Below are 25,209 nucleotides of genomic sequence, written 5' to 3' on the forward strand. Positions count from 1 at the left end.
AAGGATGGATGGAAAGGAAGGAACAAGCATGAGGCTATGGGCAGGGAGAACATAGGGAAATGCAAGGAGACAAATATCCCTCGGACAAAGTGAGAACAAAGACCCCGTTTGTACTTACTTCCCCCTGGCTTTGCCATTGGTTACCTAGGTGAAGGTTACATGTAGTGCCACTGCCCCTCCATGCCCATATTCATGCCCATTCCACTCATAGGTCCTAGAGGGAGATAAAAATCCAAGAAGATGCCAGAGAATGAGCAAAGTCAACAGATAGTGCCAAAAGCCCCTTTCCAAAACACAGCACGGCAGAGGGCCCGGGACCCCTCGAGCGAGAAGATGCCTGTTTCCCCTCGGCGGAGCGGAAGGCAGGTGGAAGACAGGCAAGGCAAGGCAGGCAGCGGAGGCGGCGGCGGAGGTAGAGTTACCTGTGGTGGCGCAGCCAAGGTCACCCACGGGTGGGCGACGCTCCCCTGGGGGCTTACCTGGTGCTCGGATGCCCATGTGCTGCTGGCCGTCCATCACGAAACCTCCCATCGGCTGCCCGTCGGGGTTATAGGGTGTCCCTTGACTTACTGGAAAAGCGCAGAACATTGCTTTTTAGCCACAGTCAAAAAGGGTCACCCTTTTGAAGGCACGAAGACACAACCCCCCCACCTGTGTGACACCGGCTTTAAAAACAGAGAAACATCCACTGTGCAAATTTAGTGGCCAAGCTACCAAGCTTGCTTAGTTTTGGCTTAATTTCCAACTGTGAGTTTGGAAATGAAGTTAGTGATCTGAAATCTCGAGACACGAGGAGCCCCGGCTCCAGCTGCTGCTGCTGCTGACGTCAATGCAAAGACCTGTATAGGAGCCGGATTTTACGGCTGGAATAGTCCCCCTGAAATCGCAGTGTGTTAAATTACGCCCATGTGCCTTTCTAAGAGCAGGACCTGAACACGTCCGTGCCAGATATTTACCCCTAATGACAAAATAATCGAATGTACTCAAAACCAAAGTGTGGCCCAAAGGCATCTTGGACAACGATGGATTTGGATAGTTTGGCAGCGAGGCTTGCAAAGCAAAACCAACTCAGAGTAATGGGCTATTCCTCGATAGTAAATACCCCCACAGAGCTGTGAGCCAAGACCTCAGACAGAACCGGCACAGGAAAACTTTAAGATTTTAAAATTTGAAGAAAAAAAATCCCCCCCCAAGTAAACCCTAAAGTCACAGCAATCCCAAAAGACAGCTGCCAAAAAGAAGAGACGATGGACAAAAGGACCCCATACAACTACCACTACCTGAACTGGAGGTTTTAACTGTACATTAAAAGCTGGCTTCAGAAGTAAGCTGCCTTGGGTTATTAAAGCACATAAAGCTCTACCTCATTGAATGTCTTTGAACTTTACTGAGTCCCACAAGCGATTCTGACCCCTTCGCCCTTTTGACAGGTAATAAAGTTTACAGCAATTCCACACCAAGCCATGCACCGGGGAGTGGTCACGGGAGCAGAAGGAGCTGGGAAGGAAAACTCAGAACAACTACTAAAAAGAATAAAAACAACTTTAATTCCAAACATGTAAGGAAAGTCCGGTCACGGAGCAGACCATTTTAGCTTCTTTTTTTTGAATTTTCAATGGATTTTTTTCCCCAAATATTTTAATTACGTTAAAATGATTAGGGTTGGCATGAAAGAAAGCTGGTTGTATTTTAATTGTCCATCACTCCCGGCATTCATTTCTCATTTATTTACCAGGTAATGGACCTCCCGGTGAATGGCTTGAGGATGGTTTTCGCCTGCGTGACTTGAATACAGTTACTACTGGGGACTTGCCTGCTCGATTGGACTGGTCTATCATGGGCTGAACTATTCTTCTTCTAGCGTTAATAAACCTGCAACAAAAAAAGAGGAAAGCGAACAGTTAGGGAAGGGATGACTTCCACCCATCCCCAAGCCCTCTAGCCCGCCACGTTGTTCTCCGTCGGGCTGCATGGGGATGCAAATACTAGAAAACCTCTAACCCCGATGACCTTTGAGAGCACGAGCTTGGGGTTTGCGAGCTGATTTATGTTTGCCTGCTTTTTACCACAGTCAGACACTTCCATTTCATCTTTTCATGGGGGAATTAGCCGAGTTTTCAGGAAACAATACCAGCAACGCTCTTCTCAATTCAGAACGGGGCACAAAAAAACCCGGGTGAAGCCGGCGAGATGCTCGTAAGGGCATCTGCTACCTCCCCCTCATTAGTGCCATTTCTGCCTTATGTCCTCCGACTTCTTCTCTCCCTTTTTTTTTTTTTTTATCAAAACCTGCCCCTACCTCTTGCAAACCTAATTCCCTTTTAATGCCCACTATTAAGATAATGAACTGTGATGGCAGAACCCCATCAAATGAGGGAACGTCTGGAGTTTTATCACCACTAAGTCACACTGCTGGGGACTTCAGAGCCGTGCATTCCTCCTAGCCATTTCTTGGTGGGCTTTTCCCCCCCCTCTCTCTTTATGCAAAGTCTGAGGGGTCAAGGCGAGGTCATAGCTTTACAGTAATTGAATTTATAATCCTGTTTTCTCCAGCTAGGCCTGACCATTTACAGCAAACATCTTGTTAAACTGTAATTACTGGACTACTGAAAATTCCCCCCGAACAATGAAAAGCAGATTTGGAAATAAAAAAAAGGTACAGTTGTTTTTAAAAATAGCCATCTGCAACCATACTCCATGGATTTTTGTAGCTCTTCGTCTCACTTAGTCTTGCTATGCTTATTTGGGAAAGGAATATTCAAAATAATTTAGAGCGAAACAGAAGGAGAGGGATCACAAGTGCCCCAGTCTCCTCTGCGGGCAGTCCTCGTGGCACTGAAACCAGGAGGCCCAAACCCACGTCTGGGAACCTGTCTGAAGAGCGTTAGAACTTCTCTTGTGGTTTCGCTCATCAGAAAGCTTAGTTAAAAAACATTTGGAAAAAATCTCCATCGAGGTTTAATCAGGGCAAAGCCTCATAACCAGACTTTACATTCTTTATGAGAGAGAAAAAAACTAAAATAAAAACGCGCATGCCACAATATTTACTAGTAAAGGAAAAAGCGTGAGCACGGGTAAAACCACACGACACTTGCCAAATGCAATGCAAACGTCCACAAAGGGCTACTTGGTGCTTGTTTTCACTGCCTTAGCTTAGCAGGAGCTCTCCTGCTGTAGAGATAAAGCCACCAGGACCTTCCCACGGGAATCAGCTCTGCCCACCCATTTCCTTACTCCGGCAGGGAGAAGAATCACAAACCACCGCCCCACGCTGTTCGTGTTGCCCTCGTGAAAGACCAGCACAGTGATTTTGTTCTCCTCCTATCTCCCTTTCCCAACTGACTCCTGTGACCCAAACTCCCACAAAAATTAAGCAAGATGTTGAGTCCTAATCAAACCTGTGTCAACAAAAATGGGCTCAAAGGCACCAATTCCGGGTGCCGATCTGGAAACCTTACACCTGAACCCAGTCATGTTTCGTCCGCAACAGTATTGGATCAATTTTTGTACGCATTTCCAATAAAAAAACCCAACCCTCAACTCCAGCAAACGGTGGTGCAAATCAGTTTATCATTATCTTGTACAAACCATGAAAATTATAATCATGTGAGCAGAAGGTTAGACTAATTCTCCTTTCTCATTATAAGCACAGGTGTAGCACAAACACCATGTGAAATAAGCAATTAAAATAACCCTGCTTTTTTTCCCCCATTAGCTGCCTTAGCTCCATGACCAATTAGAAAATTGTTTAATATCTGTAATCTGCATTTGCAAAAAGCAATTTTCACAGTAACTCTCCGAAGTAAAACAACAACACAAAACCCCAGTACCCCAGCCGTTCCTTTCTGCAAGCCTGGCAGGCTCTCGCTGTGTTTACTCCATCCTTCTCCTGCCCGATTGCCAGGAGCTGTTACTGTGGCAGGTTTTTGGGAGCCAAGAGATTGGCTGGTCACAGAAACCTTCGTTTGCCAAACGTTTTACCCCAAAGAAACCCTGCGCGGCATTAAGCACGCACACCTCAACGCCACAACCTTCTCTTCCTTCTCCTCCAAACTACAGCGCTTTTAATAAGAAGGGGGGAGGGGCTCAATAATAAATTATATAGCTAGAATAATAAACTATATAGCTAGAATTTACCAATAATTACCCACAAGACAGGCCTGCAGTAAAACCTGTTCTCACCTGTTTGCCCCACGCTACTGCTTGGGATATCTGCTGTAAGAACATTTTACACACAGGTACTTAACAGTTATCTTCTTCCTACGCATTCATGTAAGTATTTTCTATAAGTAGCAAATCTGCCAAACAGCCCAGTGTTTGGATGTCTTCGGGGGGAATTCAGACGCAAGAACATTTTCCTTCTGGGCAAAGTAATAAAATGACATTCTCGCTCCTCCCACTAGAAGTCAAACGGAGGTCAGCTCCCCATCCTTGTATCTGTTTAAATAAACTGGTCCAGCTGTTTGTTTCCAGGATGCCCTTTAACCTTCTGTCCCATCCTCCCTGCCTTTGTAACAGAATGCTTTACTTTGCATTATAGTAGAGTCCAAAGCACTATGCATTAAAAAAAAAAAAAAAGAAGAAAGTATTCACTTTCAAGTTTCTTCCTGCATCCCAAACCTGGAATTCGTAAGAACCCAGCAGATTAAAACTATTAACGTGGCTTGCCTTGAGAGAGCACAATGCAGTGCTATTACGTTTATAAATCACATTTGAGAACTCTCTGCAAGCAAAATTGAGAATTAGCTGTAGCTGCAGAAATACAGAATCACAGAATGGTTTGGGTTGAAAGGGACCTTAAAGATCATCTAGTTCCAACCCCCCTGCTATGGGGATAATTTCTTTATACTCTCTGGTTTTTTCTTTGATAGAAGGGCCAAGATCTTTTGATCACTCTTTGAATTTCCAAAGCAACTGGCTGATGTAACACTAGCAAAGATGATGGAACAGAAAAGCTAATGGGAAAAATCTCACTGCCTCTCTCCCGTATGTTCACTTCGCCTGTCTTGAAAGAAAGAAACCCTAAATCACCCTAATTTTTGAAAGTTCAGAGGAATAAGGACCTAAAAGAGATATTGGCGTATTAAGCGCTACACAAACGCGGTATTCTCAAAACACAACTCAGCATAAAACTTAAGTTAATGATTAAGACAGTGGCATAACCTCACGCAGTTGAGTAAAGACCCACTCAGGCTCCAAGACTTGCATAAGGTATTCTTCCCCATACCAGTGCTCTAGGCATTGGTACCTTTGCTCAGGCTTGGAAGGGGGTTTTTTGTTTTGGGTTTTTTTCCCCCACAAAGAGAACAATCAATAGTGGCACAAACAACATGAGATCCCTCAGTGTACAAGTTGCACCCCTCTCACTGCCCAAGGAGAGCTGAGCACTCTGCAAAATGATACTTCGGGCTGGTTTTTGTTCTTTTTTTCTTTTCTTTTTTTTTTTTTTTCCAAGCGGAAGGATCTGGCATGGAGGAAACATTTGAACAGTTGGGCAAACACAGAAGTTTAAAATATTTATTATTTTTTTCAAGTTCACTTTTCCTTGCCCTTTTGGACATGTGAGGTTGCGTTTTCTGCCATGTCCCAAAAAGCAAGAAAAACCCCAGCTATTCCACCTGCATAACCCTAAAGAGGAGGAGGAAACTCTCTTCTCTCCAATTTGCATTTTACTAGGATGTTTTCTCTTAGGCTTCTTGCCCGGGGTCTGTCTCCAGAGGTCACTGGCAGTCTCCCGGGTTGGTGCATCGCTGATCCCACGGGTGAGATCCAGCCCGGTCCCGGGGGATGCAGCAATCCACCTCTGCACTCTGACCTTCAGCTTGGCCGCCCTCACTGCCACGCACAAGTTTTGTTTCTTCTCAGCAAGAGGCGGCATGGCTGGTGATGACAAAAGACTTATTTTAGTTGGAAATTGGCTACAATAATAGCAGCCAGAGAGCAAGGATTTTCGGAGGGTCACCAAACCCTCCAAAAGGCACAGTTCTCTGCGGCTCAGGTTACAGCCCGAGTGACATTTTCCGCACAGATCTGTTCTTTCTCCCTTCCCCTTGTATTTCGCTTCTGTTGAGTGAATAAAACAAGACCTTCCTCTCCTGTCACGAATTTCCAAAGTCACCTTTGCTCAAGAATTGACAGAGCGATTGTGGGGACTTCCAATTTGCAGTCTTTGAATGAAATTTTCCAGGACCAGCCGTCTGAAAGGAGATGCTGAGACCTAGCCGTATATTGAATTTTTCTTTCCCCCCGGCCCTCCCAAATAAGGAGAGTTTCACACCATTACTGACTTTTGATACTTGGACTTGCAGGCTGCTGCCTCTCAATATTGTCCCAAAGCACTGCATGCCAGAAGTCTGTGTATTGACTGCGGTGCCAAGAAATTCCCGAAAATCCCTCTGCTTCATTTTCTCCTTGAGCTCCTTCTAGCAAATCAGGTGTCAGAATGATGAGAAAGCCCACAATACCTAAAAGCCCCAGAGCTAAAATCTCTCTTTCCCCTCTGAAAAAAACAGTATTGCTCTTGACAACAAACAAATCATCATTTTTTTTAAAACAGATGCCAAAGTAAGCAGAGGCCTTCAAGCTGGCAAATAATTCACTTGTAAAACCAGCCATACTCTTTTCTACATACTGGGATCCTTCATTTATGCAGCAGTGAAACAACCTTCTCTATTCAGCACTTAATTCCTCAACGCTTAACAGGTTTATCTCTAATAAAAACAATTTAAATGGAAAGTGTGCTATAAACCGGGATTATTACACTTCAGTAACTGCTTTATTCCTTATTTTAACATATTTTCATTTTTTCCTGTGTATTTGTTTTCCAGAGCCTTTTAAAGGAGCCAGTTAAAGAAAAGACCCATAGAAATTATTTCAGAGAATACTTTCAAATGTGTTAAAAGCAGCCTTAAAAATAGCAAGCTCCCTCCATTGATTATGAACAGAAAAAATAACTGCAGACTTTTGAATGGTAATCACCTCTCCCCATCCCCAAAATGAGAAATAAACGTTAAAAGAGTGCTTACTGCCGTTATTAGAAAGTTCTGATCCTGAAGTCAGTTAGTGAGCTTAATGACCCGTAACTACCAGTCATTAGCAATCCATGCTCTCTGTACTCCCTTTATTTGTAAAGAAAAAAAAAAAAAAATCCAAGACCCTCAAGAAACTTTGTTCAATTTAAAGTCAAACTTTATGAAGTCATGTTTGGCAACTTTTCTTGCTTTCTCCTCCTCCTCCTCCAAACCAAAGACAGTTCAGGACTGCAATACATCATTTACAACACTAAATGGAGGTAGGGAGGGAAGAGAGCCCACGGGCTGCTAACCGCCCACTCCAGACACGTAATACTGGAATATACTCCAAATACAGTGAGTCCATCCATCAGGAGGATGGGGAAGGTCTCCTGAAAGCTTTCATCTCCCTCTCTCTTCCACTGGCAGCACCAGCACCAGGGACTGTATATAGGGCTGGGGGTGTCACAAGACAATACTGAAGAGCGAACAAATAAAATACTATGCAAAAACTAGTGATGAAAAACCACTAATTAGCTGACAAATTTGATGTAAAGCACTAATGAAAGCCATGTGTGTTTCTGCAGTTTAGTTTTAAAAATAGCTTCTGACTTCAAGCATTACTATGTGACCCCACCGATGGATTAATGTTGTGCATTCAGAAAAGTTGCTTTAAAGCAGGAGAGTGCTATTGAATCTCTCGCAAGCCAACTCTGCTAATGTAGCAAGCGTCTTGAGTGCAAAAATAGAAAGCTGGGAGATGGGATCAGGTATGCACTCCTTGGAAGAGAGCCGGCTATGCCCTACATTCGGCCGGCCCAACATGCACCAGCTCTACCTTTGGCAACCCCCTGTGCTTACTAGTCTCCCAAGCCCATAAGCCCTGCTTCCCTTCCTGCTCTCCGTACCATGCTTTCTTTGCAAATTGCTGTGAGATGCATCCTGCCTCCAAATAAACCGGTTGGATTTAGGGGAGCACCCTGCCAGCCTCATGGGACACCACCCAGCTGCGGTGACTGCCTCGGGACGGCAGCGAGCCCGGTGATTGCTTGTGCTCTCGGGGCACAAGGGACAGCCAACGGCTTTCTGTCATGCTGGACCCACAAGCTCCTGGTCCCGCTCTCCCCTTGGCCCAGATGTTCCCCATGCCCCATCTCCATGCAGGGCTTATGGCTGGTGGCTTCTCAATGGGTCTTTCTAGAAGAAAACTGAGCAGGAAACACTTTCCTCATCTTGTAAAATTTTCCTTGTTCTCCAGCAGGATGGAGCTAAAGCCTATTTGCATGTATTTAGCTAGTTCTGAATGAAAAACAAGGGAGGGACTCGCTAGAGAGAAGTGAAGAGCCAAGACTGGTGAAGGGTTCCCTGGAGATGCTCCTCCCTGCTCTGCCCATCTCCAGTGCCCTCCCACATCACAGGCAAGCCGCTGTTGGCCTCTGGCATGCTCTCCTTCCTCCTCCTCACCTCCCATCCACAAATCCTACTCAGTCCTCCAAAAACCTCAGCCGCCGTGGAAAGTTTCCGGTGAAAATCTGCGTCTGGCATCCGGGCGTCTCCCCACCGATACCAGGGAGCCAGAGCAGAGGCCGTGCTGCAGGTCTCGGCTGCGCCAGGGAGGGCTTGCAGCAACCTCATTCCCTGACACCACAATTCCCTCGGGGTGCAAAGCAGATGTAAACTCGCCCTCGGCAGCCAGATGATGTAAGGGGAAATCTTTACATGGCAAAGCGCCAGCGGAGCTGACCTCCCGTCTCTTCCCTGCTCCCAAATCCCAGCGCAGCTGTACTCTGCTGATCTCCGTGTGCCACAATTAGCCTTTAAGGAATATGGCAAGGATTCATCTAGTAGGGCAGCACTAAGACTGCTCTAACTCACTCCCGGGACAGCACTGTACCTGACACAGCACTGCAGTTGGGTACCCAACATGCTACCAGCCTCCCACAAAAATGCTCTCCCTGCCCAAGGACCGATGCTATGCAGTTGCTCTTCCACTGCAGGTTTGGAGAGCGATTCATCTCAGCGCCATACAGTGCACTGTCTTTGCTGGGATAGAGATGTACGTGCTTCAGCGTGCAGACTATGCCACAAACCCCAGTTCCTCCCAAACGCTCGTGGCAGAGCGTGCGCAGGCTCTCTGCAAGCTCTGGGAGCAGCCCAGATGATGATGCACGTCTCCCAGGTCTGAGTGGGGTCTGAAGAACTTTCCATCTGAACCTTTAGGAGAGCATGTCTGGACTCCGGAACTCAGGTCCTGGGGTATAGCGTACGGCATCAATGCAAGGCAGTGGCTTGTCTTCAGCAGATCCTTCAAACCAAGAACTAGAGCCCTGCTCAGTGGCAGGGGTTATGCTGGCAGTGGGTGAGAACGGATACCAAACGACTCGCTACTTCTTTGAAAACACTCCTCTCTCTCCCAGAAATTTCTTTGTCCTCTGTTGATTTAGCATAACCTCTCATTTAAGGGAATCTAGTGTTTGAGAGATGCCTGCATGATCTCCGAGCTTTCTCCTGCCGCACAAGTGGTCTAAACACATGGTTTCCTCCTTTAAGGTCCAAGGCTTTTTCCACACACCAAGTCGGGAGTCTTGTCCAAACAGCTTTTTCCCTGATCTCTCCTACCTATAATGCATACAACATGGGAGCTGGAAGCTGTGTCCGGCCCTCCAGCCCAAGCAAAAGCAGAGTGGCTGCTCCTACATCTGTCTTTGGTTGAAGCATGTTCCTGCTTACCGAAGGATGCAAAAAATGCTCTGTCTGCACTCCTGGATGAACCTCCTCACCCTCCTCATCTCCAGAAAGCTGCTTGAGGAGCATGGAGTAACTCCATACTCTCTCACCCCACACCAGCTCCTCCAGTTTGCTTCTCCAAGGAGAAGCAAACCCAGGATGGCCAAACGAAAAGTGTCTTTGGAGGAAAACACTCCCAGAGCCTTCAAAGAGAAACGTAATGAACCCTGATATGGGACCTGTGATTTGTACATGAAATAGGCTTCAACACTGCTCTGGTCTATACCCCGAGACATCGGCTCGGGGCTGGAGAGGGAAGCTGTGATTCCTGTGGTTGCGTCCTCCTCACCACTACCAAGACAACAAAAAAGAGCACGTTGGTGTATTTTGTGTGATGTGGGCACCTGTAAAACTGGTTTGAATTTTTTTTTTCCTTATTTTTTTATTCCCCAGAAACCACAGAAGATACAATTATGAGTCACAGCCAACCTGAAAAACAAGCCCACACTTCTGGATGAACTCCTTCCAAAGACGTCCTACTTCAAAACATTGTTTTCTAACCACTACTAATAACCTACTTTGTAATCTATTTTATCTAAACATAATTTCCCATTAAGTGAAGTAATTCATTTTGCTTATAATCCTACTCCTGACGGCGTTATATTCATGGCAGGAGAAAAGACATCCTCAGAAAACAATGCAAACAAAACACAGACGGGGAGGTCAGAGGAATGTCAAAGATAAAAAGAGTTTGTGAGACCGCGGGACACTGAAAGCTTAGGGATCAGCTCCCAGCGGGTATAAACCATCTTTATAAACCAGGTGAGAAGTCAGACGTCTCTGGGATAAACCCAAATTAAAAAGAAGCAATTGGTATTGCACTTCACCACTAGCCAAAAAAGCCACAAGGACTACATCGCCTGGGCAGGGGGAAGAAAAATAATAACCCGTGAAACTGTTACATGACCTAGATTTCGTTGAAGAACTGTGGAAGTAATATTGTATCAGCAGCATCTGCTGCCGTTTCTTTCTTTTTTCACAAGTAAAATAAAAGGCAGAAGCCTCGTTAGCCCTAACGTGGGTAGAGCCGGCTATACATCATTTACACCAAAATCACTGCAGGGCAGGCAGGGCAAACCGCACGCCCTCGATAGCGCGTCCTCGCCCTGCGCCTCTGGCTGCCTTTCGTTTTCGAGAAGAGAAAATTGGTTTAGCCAAGAAGGAGGCAACATTTGCCCCATTTTTAATATTTCAGGCTGACTTTTTAACCACGCAGTTTGTTTCATGCAGGTGCAGCCCGGAGCTAGCGCCTGATGTAAGCGCGAGAGAGGGTCTCTGAGGGCACCTTTCTCCGCGTGCTGGTGTTTCAGTTTGCAACGGTTAATCGCTCTACACCAATCTCAGCAACTGTTGACACAAAAGAGGTGGAGATCAGGTCTGTGCAAGCACAAAATACCAGAAAGGCAAACTATATGTAAACACACTTCAGATAGCTATGACAAGAATAGACCAAAACCTGACTTGCAAAGCAATGACAAACCATTACTCTCCCCTCCTCTCTTTTTTTTTTTTAATGTATCGAGGGTTTATATGTATATGTGTATATATATAAAAAAAGGTATTTCCCCTAAAATTGCACTAAAGAAAAAAACCAAGCCCTGAGAATTGTATTTACAGAAGACGGGGCAGAGCCTTCCTCTTGCTTGCATTGTAGCATTTCCACAATACAAGTGTCCTGGATGGATTTTTTTAAAGGCAATCCCTTGTTTTGAGCAACGCACACCTGAATCTCGGAAGTTTTAAATAAAAAGCAGCACCCAAAGCCTTCTGCCCCCTAACCTGATCCTGCAGAGCAAAGCCAGGGCAGGAGTAGAGAAAAGAGCAAGCGGCGAACGCTTGCACGGTGCCATTTCATCTGATTTCCCTGACACCTGACAGCGCATTCGTTACAGAATATTAATGCACTGTCTAAAAAAAAAAGTTTTTCAGGTACAAAACCACACCAGAAGAGGATGGAAGGCCCAAGGGAAAACAGGATGTTATTTTTGGCTGCCTATTAACTTCTCGAATGCCTAGCACTTTTCGTTAGTCAAGACTAATGGCAGGTAAACCCCGTTTGCACCATACAGTGCTCTGCAGTGGGAATCGACATTTCTCCCTCTCAGAAAAGCGTCTGTGTGAATAAAGTAACACCAATTTTCCTATTTGCCCAATGCTCAGGGCACCACTAATTAGTCCATTAATTCGTGCAAAATGGTTCCACGTTTGCTCTTGAAATAAAGGGTGTTTCTTCTACTGGTTCTTCCCAGTCTGAATCCAGGGGATGTCAGAGCAATGGTTAGGGGAAACATCCTCCCCTGTTGCTCCTGGGCGTTGTGACCCCTGTTTTGGTGCACTCTGGGGCATGTGGAGACTGACAGGGTCTCTCAGCATTCCAGAGTGAACACCCTTCCTCTGCTCCACCTGAAATCCAGGAGGCCAAGGGAGCATTTCCCCAAAACCCCTCTGTATCCACCTCCTCCGAGCATTTACCTCCTTCGGAAAAACACTTGTGTTTCGTGCCAAAACTGCGTCACTACTCCTGAAACCCATGCACCAAAACCAAACCCTACACATTTAAACCACTGCATTGTATTTTTCAATGGCTTTACTGAACTAAAAAAAAAAACCAACAAAAACCACCAGTCTAAAATCCGGTGATACAACGGTACCTGATGGCTCTAAATTCACAACTCTTCCCCCTGCAAGCTATTTGCTCAGCTTTTCTAATAATACCTTGGCTGCTTGGCAGCTCTCCAGGGCTGTCTAAGGCAATATGCAAGCTAAACATTTTTTCGTCTGATTTCAATATTTTCTTATGAGTAACTATACAGGATTTTACCTAGTGAGTATTCCTGATTGCTGTAATTTAAGAACAGAGAAATAGGCTACAGATGTAGTATTATTATTACAATTGGCATTCAAGGTGAAAGGCATAACAATTAGCTAAGACTTAGTGAAAACATAAATGTAAAAATCTGCTTGAAAAGCTCGGCACATGGTACGTTTAGAATAGTTAATTTACCACATATATTCTGAATTGCTCAAATGGTGTAACAATTCACCCAGCAAGATCCTTTTTTAAATGGTTTTCTTGGGGGTTCGTGGGGTTTTGTTGGGGGGTATGATTTTCACATCCCAAACACCTACTGTCTTACTTTACTCTGGAATAACAAACAATGTGTATTAGCTAAACCTGCAACATATATTCCTTCTTACTACTGTTTTCGCATCTATTCCCGTTAACAAAACAGTGTTTAAATAACATCAGAATATGTATTCTTGAATCACATAAAGAAGAGGAGTAAATAGTTTCCAAAATCTGATGGTTAAGCTTGTATTGCTGAAGTTGAGAGGATAATTTGTGAATGTTTTAACATTTACAAGTAAATAAGTACTTGTATTTACCGTATCTGATTACTGAGAAAAGTATTTGTTATGTTCTTACACAGATTCAAATTGCATCTTGACCTTTTCTCATTTAATCTGTTTACTGCAACAAAAGCAGTAATAGATACATCTGAAAACAAGCAGCTATTTTACTTGCCTAGGACCAAAAATCCCTGCATACAATGTGCTCTGCAAAGTGGCAAACCAAATAGCTTGCCTATTTATTGTAGCCTGCAATCTGGTAGGCAGCGGGGGTGAAAATCCACCCCTGCGTATAGGACCAGCACCTGCTTTTGCTATGCTCCTTGCCTGCCAGCCTCCTCCCCCACTTACACCCTAAAAATAGTGCTTAAGTGGGACTAAAGTGGTGCACTGGTCATGTGCTGGCCTTTTGCTTGGGGTGAGTATCACCCTCAGCAAAGGAATTGAGCGGAGCTGAATTCTACATCAAGCCACCTGCCCCATGAAGGAGCCTTTCCATCCCTGCCAACGGGGCTGACGTGGGGCTCAACACATGGGAATCACCAGATAACATCACCTGGATGTCGGGGTGTTTGGGGTGTGCTTTAGATGGACCAAACCCCAGGCATGCTCTATGATAAAAAAATCACAGCAGAAAAACAGGGGCCTGGGACTGTTTTCCAAAAGGTGACAGAGCAGAGAGCCATGCAGCTGCTCCTCCTTCCCTACCACATCTACGTAGGAGTGGGCAGAGGTTTTCTGCATCTGCCCCATCTGCATCCATCCCATTCTGCAACTCCTCCCATGCGCATCCCATCCATCTGCCCCATCAGCATCTGTCCCCATCTGCATTCCCCCATCCGTCCCAGCTGCACCCCGCCATCTGCATCTCCCATCTGCCCCATCAGCATCTTCCCCCATGCCCCCATCCGCACCTCCCAGACTGCATCCTGCCCATCTGCCCCCATCTGCACCCCCCCATCTGCTCCGTCCGTAACCCACCATTAGCAAACCACGCTGGGCATGACCGGCCAGCAGATGGGAAACACACCTCTCACGGTGGTGCTCCAGCAATCCCACGTGAGAAGGGCAAAATTCTCCCATCCCATTCCCCACCATGCCACCCCACCGACCCATGCCATGTCAAAATGCTCCATCCCCTGCCCCGTGCAACTACAGCAGCAAAGCTCTACCACCACGGTTTCCCGGGAGCAAAGAAACAGGCAGGAGAAAGTTTCCTGACAAAGTGGAGTTGTGATGGGTCTAAAAGAGCAATAAAGTATTTCTGGGTGTCTGTGCTCTGAGATGGCTGTGCTACATGCATTAAGATGGTCCTGCCTTCCTACTGCAAACCCATCTCAGATTTTTCAAACTCATCTTCAGGCTGGTCTTGGAGCCTTTTTTTAATTTCTTCTTTTTCAAGTTTCATCAAAAATAACTTCATCTCTCTCCAAGAATGAGATTAGGGAAATTTACATTATTTGATCATTTTTTCCAGTGTCTTTGGTTGCAGTTTGGTTTCTTTTTTTTTTTTTGCAAGTCTAGGAAATTATACACAAAATTGACATTTAAAGAAGCCAAGGTCATAAAATCAAGAACTCAAAGAGTTAGGAAACTCTATTACTAGAGCTGTTTGAACCCTATTCTTTAATCTACTGTATATGCAAACAGTTTGGTTACCAGCTCAAGGTAAAACCTTTGATAAGGCTCAATGCCTCAACCACCCCAACGATGGTTATGTTTATTCTAAGAACAATCCAGGGCACTATAATGTAGAAAAATTGATTTCTACATGAAATAAACCTCATCAAAGTTGAACGAGTAAGGTCGCGAACAGCAAGAAAAGGAAAGCAGTCCTGGCTGAAGCAGCTGGAGTTGGGGATTTTCAGCTCTGTGCCTGCCTTTGATTGCTTGGGAGCTACTGAGGAAAGCATCAAACCCAAACTTTTGCCCAGCAGTTTCTGATTTCCTTCATTTCTTCTCCATGCCCAGCAGTGGAGCTTGGCAACGTAGGATGCTGAGGCATTAAACTTTTGGAGTTTCCACTGAACTGAGTGGTCATTTGACCTTAAATGTGAGTAACTTGCTGTCATTTTGAGTCATCTCACAGTCCCAGACAGACTCAAAACCAGTGGTTGTGCTGGACCTCCCTGAACCTCACTTCTTCATTTGTGAACCAGGACAACACTAGTCTCTCTCTTTGCAGGGGAGCTGTAAAAATATCATGCAGACCCACAACGTTATCTGCATATATAGGCAAGAGGAGGTCAGGGGAGGACTTTGGTATTAAAGCAGTACGCGCCACAGGAAAACCCAGCAGTAATTATTAATTCCATTTTCAAGTAAGGTTTGAATACAGCTCCACAAACGAAGTACTGAAGAATGAGGGTAAGATAAAATATTGACTAGCTGCTCCATCATTGTCTGGTCTGTGCCCTACATAGCACAAGGGTATTTTGGAAAAAGCAGAATGGAAAATCTTAATAAAAAGCTGAAGCTTTAAGAATTTGAATTTTTGAACTTAATCTTTTTTATGATCATTTTAACTCGGTTGTGTGCACCTCTGCGTAGAGAGATAGTCACATATAGACATGAACATACAGAGAGGTTACATAGGCACATTATTCTACAAATATACAGACACTTATCTGCGTGTACCTAGACTTTCCTAAAACATAAACAAGCATCTGACACCTAATGCAGCCCTTGATGAGAACTGCTCTCTCTTCTCCATAGAGAACCACCAGTAATTATTTACCATTAGTTCTTAACGGGAAGAGATTTCAGCTGGGATGCAGTAAACAAGAAAACCGTATAGACTGTTCAATACAGCCCGGCTGACTCTCAGCTGAGGTAAGAAATGACTGGATCACACCTCCTGGATATTTTAGTTTTTATCACCGGGGGAAAGCCCCTTATTAATCTGTATTTGGTCAGGTCCCTTCCATGTCCATATATGCAATGCTGTCAGGATCATACAAGTGCTCTTTCCAGTTCACGTTACCATGCTTCGAACCCTAAACTGCTGTGGGGTTAAGCGACTAACAAGATAGTTCACGTTACCATGCTTCGAAGCTGTGGGGTTAAGCGACTAACAAGATGGGTTCATTTAGACTAAAGACATTCTGAACTCTGCTACCTTTCTACCTGCCATAGATCTATGTATTTAGTTTTTGCAACAGGGTAAGGGCTCCCTCTTCCCATGACAGAAACATCCAATTGTGGCAAAAACATAGTCCTACAAGGGCAACACTCGTGATTCGCAAGGAAAATTGTTGTCTGTGAGAAAAAAAAGGGAAAAATCCTCCATGTGGATTATTTCATTGCTTTAAATAAAAATTAAAACAAACAAACAAAAGGGTCAAGTTAAAACTGTGTTATTTTTAAAGGCATGTTCCCTAACACTGATACATTTTCTGGCACATCATCTCCCCATTCCTGTGACTCCTCCACCATCAATAGGAGCTGTGTGCATCAACCCGAGAAGCCTGAACACCGGGCAGACCGTATGTGAAAAGCACCATTTTTTTTGTTACGGCAGAGAATGGAAGTATGCAACTAGCACACACTGTAAAAGCATTTAAAATATGACCAAAAAAAATTGTTCAAATGCTTTCAATCTGTAGAAAACAAATACTCTCTTCACTGACTGCTCTGTGGCAAACTTCTAATTCCACCCAGAAAACCCAGCATTCCCAGTCTGGGCTAACGACCATGCTACCAGACATGAGTTTATGTTTTTCATGCACATTTCATGTATTCCCACATGCTGTGTTGCTGCCAATAATTTATGACTGATCTGCACCCAGCCTGCCCTTCAGCATTTTATTTAATCTCTGCAACAGTGATTTACAATGACTCATCATTAATACAAAAATGTACATGTGTGTTAACAAGTTTGGAAGAATCTAAGGACGAAGGCAAAATTTTCTGCAAGTAGTGGCTGAATGACTTACGAGTCCACTGAAGAAAGGCAAAGCTAACCAGAAACGATACGTTAGCTCCCCCCCTACAGCAAACAATTTAGGCAAGAAGAGTTTCTTCTCCTGCATAGCGCCTTAGAAGAAAAGGGATTCAGCAAAAGGTTGGGAGAGGGTTGCCCCGCAGCCCCCAGGATTTGGGAGGGGACGAGTTGCTCATTGGTCACCCCATGGCTGGATGTTTCCTGAGGGTGCACATGCGACTGTGCAACCTGCACACTCAGCCACAGCCTCACAGCCTCCTTGTTCCTCAGCATTCGTCACAAAAAAGAGGGGCTGAATCACCATATTTTGGCATCTCTGCCCACCACCTGTGATTTAAGAAAGCCCCAACTCTTTCTACAGTGTTAAATCTTCGTGGGGCTGGGGAGAGAAGGGGAATTGTCTCAATAATTTATACAATTGTAACACCACAGCAGAATTACCAAACTAGCTCAAGCAGAGGAAGCCTGCCCTACATCCACAAGACTTCAGTTATAATGTATTTTGACCTACTTTTCTTTTTTTTCCTTGCACATAAGGAACTTATAAAAACACAATCTGACACAAAGCCAAATAAAAACTCCTCAAATCCCAGGCATGATGGGTACTGAAAAACACCCCGGAAAGTCACTCGGAAAAAAATCCACCAGCTTTAGTTCAAAGCATCCCATATTCATCATCTTGCAAAATTTCTTTGATGGACCATCCTAAATGGAAATAGTTGCCCATGCTGAATCCTACATTCCCAGACCCCTCCAGAGCAGCGCACACTCGTCTACTCCACTGTTAAGTAAGATGAACATACACAGCTTCTCAACTGGCCAAAGCACCTATCGTTAAACTGAAGGGCAACCCTATAAATTAGGGTATCGCCTGGACGAAGGTTGGAGACGTAAAGCTGAAGCAAACACGAATTTTTCCTGGCTGAGCCAAAACATGGCAGGTTATGTTTCCTTATAACATGTATTTTACGTTTAATGCCTTTAATACCTCTGTTTTAAAGAAAGTATCTTAGAAACATACTTCACATACGCTAAGTATTTGGTATTTTCCTTTATTCAGTGTCTTAAAGGGCTTCAAAAAATTGATCTCCCAGGGATGCTGGGGGGTCACAGAAATTGATAACCCTTACAAGCTATGCTTATGTGAGCCCGCCTGCGTCTCCCAGATAGTGCACTTTGTAAATTAATCCTCCAAAGGCAAATATATTGTAAGTAGCTTGTTATCTCTAAAGTACTAAATTGAAGAATACATGGGATTATATTGACAGAAATTACATTTTCTGTAATGGGGTTTAATATATCTGGAATCTCTCCCATAGGCTCCTACTCTCTCTAAGAGAGGAGGGTTTGTTAATGTAGGTGCAATGGACATCAAGACCAAATTTATTCACTAAAATGGATTAGGCCATGTAATCAGAGCTTCAGTAATATTAATCTCTGACACTTATTGAACGGAAAAAAAAAAAAACTTCTGTCTGCAAACTGGCATTCCTCCCTCCCTTCTCCCCAGCAGGTTTGCTGTTTGCCTTGGCCATTTTCTGGGTATTACTTCAAAGAGGATAAGGTTTCCCATCATAAACACTAATCTAAAAATATTAGGACAATTAATTAGATACAGTTAGTTTTACAAGGTATTAGATTGCAATACACTTCAAATATGATGCCTGTTCTGGGAAAGTGGGAAAAACCTGCATTTTGATGCAGTAACAAAGGGTAATAAATCAAACTTTTTTTTTTTAAGGGTTTGCTGTTGTATTTTTATACTTAAATCATGAGTAATTTTCACTGGTTGCCTTCACCATGTCCCAGACAGTTAACAGTCCAAAATCCACTGCAGAAACAGCACAGATCCCAATTTTCCTCAAAGAAATTGCTACTACAACAGATCAGGGACTCCAGCAACCCTTAACTGGAATAAATAAATAAAATTGCTCCACATCATACTTCAGCAGCGAAGAGCCAGTTTGTCCTCAAAGTTTATTCAAGCTTTCAAAACCTGGACTTTTTAAACAAACTGGTAAAGAGAGAGAAGGACATCAGTCAAAAAGAAAAACCCCACTAACGACATCAAAACAAGGATGACAGCAGCCCAAAATAATAATACCCTCTGCAGAAATGGGCCAACTGCCCCTTTTTCAACTCAACATCTCCACCTCTTCCAAGACCAAATTTCTCAGAATAGATGTAGCTTCCTATTGAAGCAGACACATCCTCCATCAGAATGAGGACTGGTACTCAAATATGAATACCCTGAAATCTGCCCCAGCAATGGGAAAATTAATATGGCTTGTTTTCTGTGGTAGCCAAGCTCCTAGTTCCCACAACCGAAACCACTCACAAGGCTGTATCACTTTTGCATCGATAAACTGCTAAGGGGGAGCAGGCAAGGGCAAGGCGTGTCCTCAAAAATGTAAAGCGTTTGCCGGAGGGTGCCAGTGGACATACAGAAACACTAAGGAAAATTACTTACCAGTTGTTCACTTGAAGTATAGTGAGCCCTGTGTCTTGTGCCAACTGCTTTTTCTGTTCTTCTGAAGGGTAAGGGTGCTATAAGATACCAAAATAAATACATACATTTAAAACAATGCAGTTTTTTGGCCCACCTTTTATTTTAAATTAAAAAAAACCCACCAAAACAGAAGCGTGACATCTATTATTGAAAGGTGAAAATGCTGAGGTGTGTCACTCTTTTATAATTATTAATGGGCTACTACATCACTTAATTAATGGCAGTAAAAGACAAGCCAATTATAAAGATTAGTGAAGTGGAGAAATAACTGCTTAGGATACTGGCAGTACCTTGATACTCAAGAAGGATATTTGTTGCATTAGCTGAAAGTTTTTGCACTTGTCTTGAATGACCGATTAGAGTAAAATAATTTTTTTTCCCCCTGTATTTCACAGAACAACAAAGAATGCGACAAAGCACTTCTCTGTAAAACTAAAACACACTGATATTTTCTGAGATAGTGAAGACTAATCTTGCCAGTGCCCCAAAATAATTTGCAAATAAGATCAGCATCCTGAACATAAACAAACGTTTGGGTTTTGAACACAGGCCAACACGAGGTCAACGATCAGCACATTTTTGCCTGACATTAACATAGCTGTGCTGCGCTAATCCTAAAAGACAGAAAATAAATACTGGTTTAATTGAAGATAATGTTAGAATTCAATCATAAGTTTCTTGTAAGAACTTGATTGCTTTCTCAGAAAATTTGCTTCTGCATGAATACAGATTGCTTAGTAAATCAACAGCAAAACGACATCCAAGTTTGAAATTTAGAAATATCATTTCTGTCTTTTCCTTCCATCTAAAAATGTCACTGTCCCAAAAGGAAACAACCAAATACTGCAAACATAACAATTCCTAGGAAAAACACTTGTCCAGCTCCTAACCTGGACACCCAAGTCTCAGTACACATCAGATTCAGGCCTGGTCTGCTGCAAGGCATTTAATAACATTTCAATAAAGATAATTTCATATAACTGGTTAGGCATAACCCAAAATCCCACTTAGCAGTCGGTTGTCACAAAGTATTTGCTGTTACATACACATCACATTTTTTCCTGAAACATTCCCATATTCTTTGAATATATTCTTCGGCGTAATGTTACACAAGATGTAAACTAAAACCTTGTAAAACGTAAGAATTTAAAACCTCATAAAATTCTGCAATGCTATTGGTATTGTAACTATTTAGCAGATTTTATGTATTCTTGTGAACAGCATAACCTGACATCTAATGGCTATGTCACATGCCTGCATCACTTCACTCTACCAAACAGGGATTTTTGTTGTAACTCTGGCAACTTCCCTTGCCCAAAGTGCTCATTTCAAAGCCCCTCGCTGTGGCCACCGGCTTCAAAAAATACAGGATTTTTTCACCCCAAAATGGTGAGGAATTTCCCATTCTTTTAACAACACTGTTTTCTTGACAGTAAGCCCTCAGATAACCCACATACCTGTAAACTACCTCATTTTTTCTGCATGTACATGAAAGAGCTCCAGAACTGCAAAGTGGGAGACACACGGAAGGGGGGTTGACTTCTTTTTTATGAGGTATTTGCATTTTACACATGCAAACACATAGCATGAATTTTATTGTCCGCCTCATATGCATGTGCATCCACAACAAACATTCGTACTTGCCTTACATCCATCTATCTGAACATAACATTTTGCTTCTCTTCAAAAAAGAAACCCTACAGAGATGATTTGTAACATTTTCATCTTTATAGCTTACTCCCCACTTCATTGCTTTGCTATCAAGCGAGGACAAAATTATTCTTTTTTTTCTTATTTCGCTTGCCACCTTACATGTGATCTAATTTTAAGTAATTGAACAAACTGTGTCTAATTTCATGCAGCAAGCAATAATTACTAGACAGCCTCTAGCTATTGGAATTGAGAACTCTGTCTCCATTAAGCAATTTTCAATTGTTCTGGACTTTTTTTCCAAATAGACAAGACTGGATAAAATTAGCCATCAGAATAATACAGTCACTGTAAAAATAATTGCCTTAAAAGTCCCAAACCCCAAATTCCTCAAATTGCAGTATGTTTAAGGTCATCTGGTGGGGCCTTTTTTCATAGCCTAGAACAGTATAAACTTTTAATTTTATGATAAATCTATAATTGCCATAATCACATGACAGCTAGGACTTCATGCAGTTCACCCCTCCTAGCTAAAGGTTCACAATGCAGCAGGCTTTTTAACTATGATTTGGTGTGGTTTAAAATATCTTAAATGCTGGGCATCCTTATTATATAAGCTTTCTGTGGATCGTATGAGTTGTTCCTTTGTAGGCTAAAAAAAAAAAATAAAATAATAAAACCGGCTTGACAAAGAACCAGCATGCCACAGGCTAGGTTGCTATAAAAACATTCAAAGCCTTGTTGCATTCCCACCCACAGGGCTAGGAAGGCCTGTGCTACAGGCAAAGGCAGACATCACATTGCAACAGAGAGAAAGGGGAAAACCCTGAGAACTGCCATTTTATGAAGAAATAGGAAATTCAGTCGAAACTGTTGCTGTTGGTCTTTATTTCACCCAAGCAAGAATGACAGGTGCCTTCAAAAACCTTTCTAATGGGGGTTTAAAGGGACAAAGACACATGCACGGAGACAGGTGCATACATATTTGCATATATGCGTATATTAATTTGTCTGTATATGCATAAAGTATCTATAAATATATCTATAAATATACAAATACGTGTCTTAGTCATGCGGTTTAGTTTTAGGTAGTCCTGCGCGAAACAGGGAGTTGGACATGACAATCCTTACGGGTCCCTTCCAACTTGAGATATTTTATGATTCTATGAAATATATACATATATGTAGAAGTGTGTGTCTAAAAACACTGCAATGACTCCAAGTTGGCAAGTCCACCTATCACTCCAGATCACTTTGGGATATCAAAGCAAATTGTACCACTGTTCAATAAACAGTGACTTGAGACCTTTACTTTGTTGTGTACATTAGCTCCTACCATTATCTCCTAAAAGCTTAATTATTTGCAAACAATTGATCAAGATGGGAATTGGAGAAAAGAGACGCCGGACCACCGGGAGAGCTGCGATGCATTAGGAGAGCAAACAGAATTACCTTTAGGTCTTATAATCAGAATTAACGATTGGGAGCGTATGCGGGGCAGCGCAAGAAGCTGTAAGGCTCTTGCTGGAGTGTTTTCCATTTGATCTGCATTAACACCTCGAGTGAAAGCCATAAAACGGTGATTACAGATGGGAAGGCTGACCCTCCTTCCCAGAACCAGCCCAGCTTGTGTGTACTGGAAGATTGCAGACAGGCTTTCTTGCCAAGGCCAGAGGAAAAGGGCAAATCCAAGGGGAAAAAAAAAAAAAGTAGGAAGCAGGCAGGTTTAAAAAAAAAAAAAAGGCATTTGAAAGAATAAGGCTGACAACAGACAAGGACTCTGAATTTGGGTCCGGTATTTTCTGATCACGCCTGCTGCTGCTACAGCACTACAGAGCAGCATCCACCGAACGGTATGAGACCTAGTGCTTTTCCCTTCCCATAAATCTAGCGCTGAAATGCAGATTGTTTGGCACCATTAATGTGTTTCTGAGGCTCTGTGGTATTACTTTTAATAATGACTTAGTACAGAAAGTGATTGCTTAATAACACCATCAAAGTCTGCATGCAAATGAAAATTATCCCTGGGGGATTTGCCCAGGGTAATAGGAACAGTTAAGGAACATTTGAAAAGGTAAAAATAACTATGCAAAATATGAGTCAGAGCAGTCGTTTTAGCAGTAACAAAGAAATCAAAGTGACAGAGAGAAAAATGTAACTTTCCATCATATACTCTCGTCACTGTTTTATGAATGGTATTTAGAGAGCAGCAGTCTTAATAAAAGCCCCTTTTTAACGCAGCCGAGATAAATTTTAGCAAAACAAACAATAAGACTTTTTTTTTTACCACCTTTGACTACAGCCAGTGGGTACAGTCTCCAGCAGATACAGATGGAAAGCATCCAAGATTGTCTCTTAATGATACCCCTTGCCCAAATGTACTCCTTTCCTCAAATTTTCCACCCATGCTGCAAATGCTGGATGCCAGGACAGCAACAGACTTTATCTTATCTTTAAGCCGGTATCAATAACACTCCCTCCTTCCCTGCCTACCCCACTGTAGCAGCATGTCGTAACGGTGGCAGAAAAATATGAAAATAATCCTGCCCAGAGCTTACTGCTAAGATAACAGGAGGCAAAACCGCCACTTCTCAGCCCCCAGATTCCTAATTCCTCACGGCACTGACCCACCTCGACATCAGCACTGCCAACCAGCCCTACCACAGCACCCAGGCAGAAGCAATCCTCAAGCTAAAGGTTGCACGTTACAATATACGGATGTCGTGGCAACCATCCAGCATCGCCCTTATCGCGGCAGCGCCAACGCTTGGCTGACCGCGCCGGGAGAAGCATTTCGGAAGTCCTTTTATCCCCTTCCTCCAGCCCTCTGCCTCCTCCAGAGCTCAGCGTAATGCACCAAGGCGAGATGACCTTGAGCTAAACTCTGGTAGGTGATGGACAGAAACTACCCTCCCAAAACGTGTACCCTGAGGAGTGCCTATTAACTTTCTAACCTTAAAAATTAAAAGAAAAAACCCCAACAATATGATTTTCTTGTTTCTGAAAAGAGCAGCCCAGCTCAGCCTAACTCAGTAGGCAGAATAAAGCCCAAGGCTCAGCACTCCAGTGACAAACTGCACATCAGTTTTATGATATCTAAATCCTTGCTTTACCCAAACTTATCCAGGGTTAGCTATGGCAACACCGCAGCCATCTGGGTCTCTCCCCTTCCCCTTCCTCCTCCTGGTTTGCATTTGAACTGTTTACATTAGTGATCAAGTTGATCTATGAGAAATTATTGTTATTTTTAATATATCCATGATGCTTTCCTATTGTCTCTCAGCTTTATGAATTAGTTTTACTGTTGCAGTGAATGCTTTTTTTGTCTTCTGACTGCACATTATCAAAGGGACACTTTGTGCCTCCCATTTGCATTACAAAAGCAGTGCATGGTGTAGTCTAAGAACAGAGCCTGAATTTATAGCAGTCCAGTCCTGGATCCTCACACACGCTGGCTTCCGAAAGAATAACGGGGGTTCCTGCATTCGCAAAGTAGCCAAAAAATGGCTGGATCACTATCCATAAAGTCACAAGATTGCAACCTGATTTTCTTCACCGGCCCCCGGCGTACTTAGAGGGAGTGATAAAGAGAACGTGTCGAGTTCCCTTGCCTATTTTGCAGGCTGTGTGAATCGGTTTATAGACCATCCCTGCGACCTGCTTTATATTCAGGAGAGGCTGTAAAAAGTTGCCAAGTTGAGGTGAACTGCTAGGAAGGGGGGGGGGGGGGGGGGGGGGGGGAAATTAACTCGGAAGCTGCAAACTCGATCCAGTTTATCCCATGGGACCGGCTTGCACGTTGGAGGAAATACTAAACACCGAGAAGGAAGTTGTTTTATTAGAAATGCATCTATGAGGCTGGGAGGAAAAAAAGCCTGTGCAAAGTTTGCACAGTCTTTTCCTTGGCTGAGAGCAGTGAGTCAGCCTGATAATGCTGTTGAAGTGTGAGCTGGCTTTGG

General features: G+C 43.4%; 1 protein-coding gene across 1 annotated transcript in view; it reads right to left on the reverse strand.

Moving 5' to 3' along the window:
• Positions 1-19,638, reverse strand: part of MEIS1 (Meis homeobox 1) — a gene marked incomplete at its 5' end in the record, with an annotated part of 23,564 nt that extends 3,926 nt beyond the window's left edge. The window contains 3 exons of the mRNA XM_010159798.1: positions 480-569; positions 1,814-1,872; positions 19,562-19,638. Coding sequence (XP_010158100.1) covers positions 480-569; positions 1,814-1,872; positions 19,562-19,638 — 226 coding nt within the window. The remainder of the gene's footprint in view (positions 1-479; positions 570-1,813; positions 1,873-19,561) is intronic.
• Between the last annotated feature and the right edge of the window lie 5,571 nt (positions 19,639-25,209).

This window comes from Eurypyga helias, unplaced genomic scaffold (genome assembly GCF_000690775.1).
Source record: "Eurypyga helias isolate BGI_N326 unplaced genomic scaffold, ASM69077v1 scaffold28579, whole genome shotgun sequence".
Lineage (NCBI taxonomy): Eukaryota > Metazoa > Chordata > Aves > Eurypygiformes > Eurypygidae > Eurypyga > Eurypyga helias.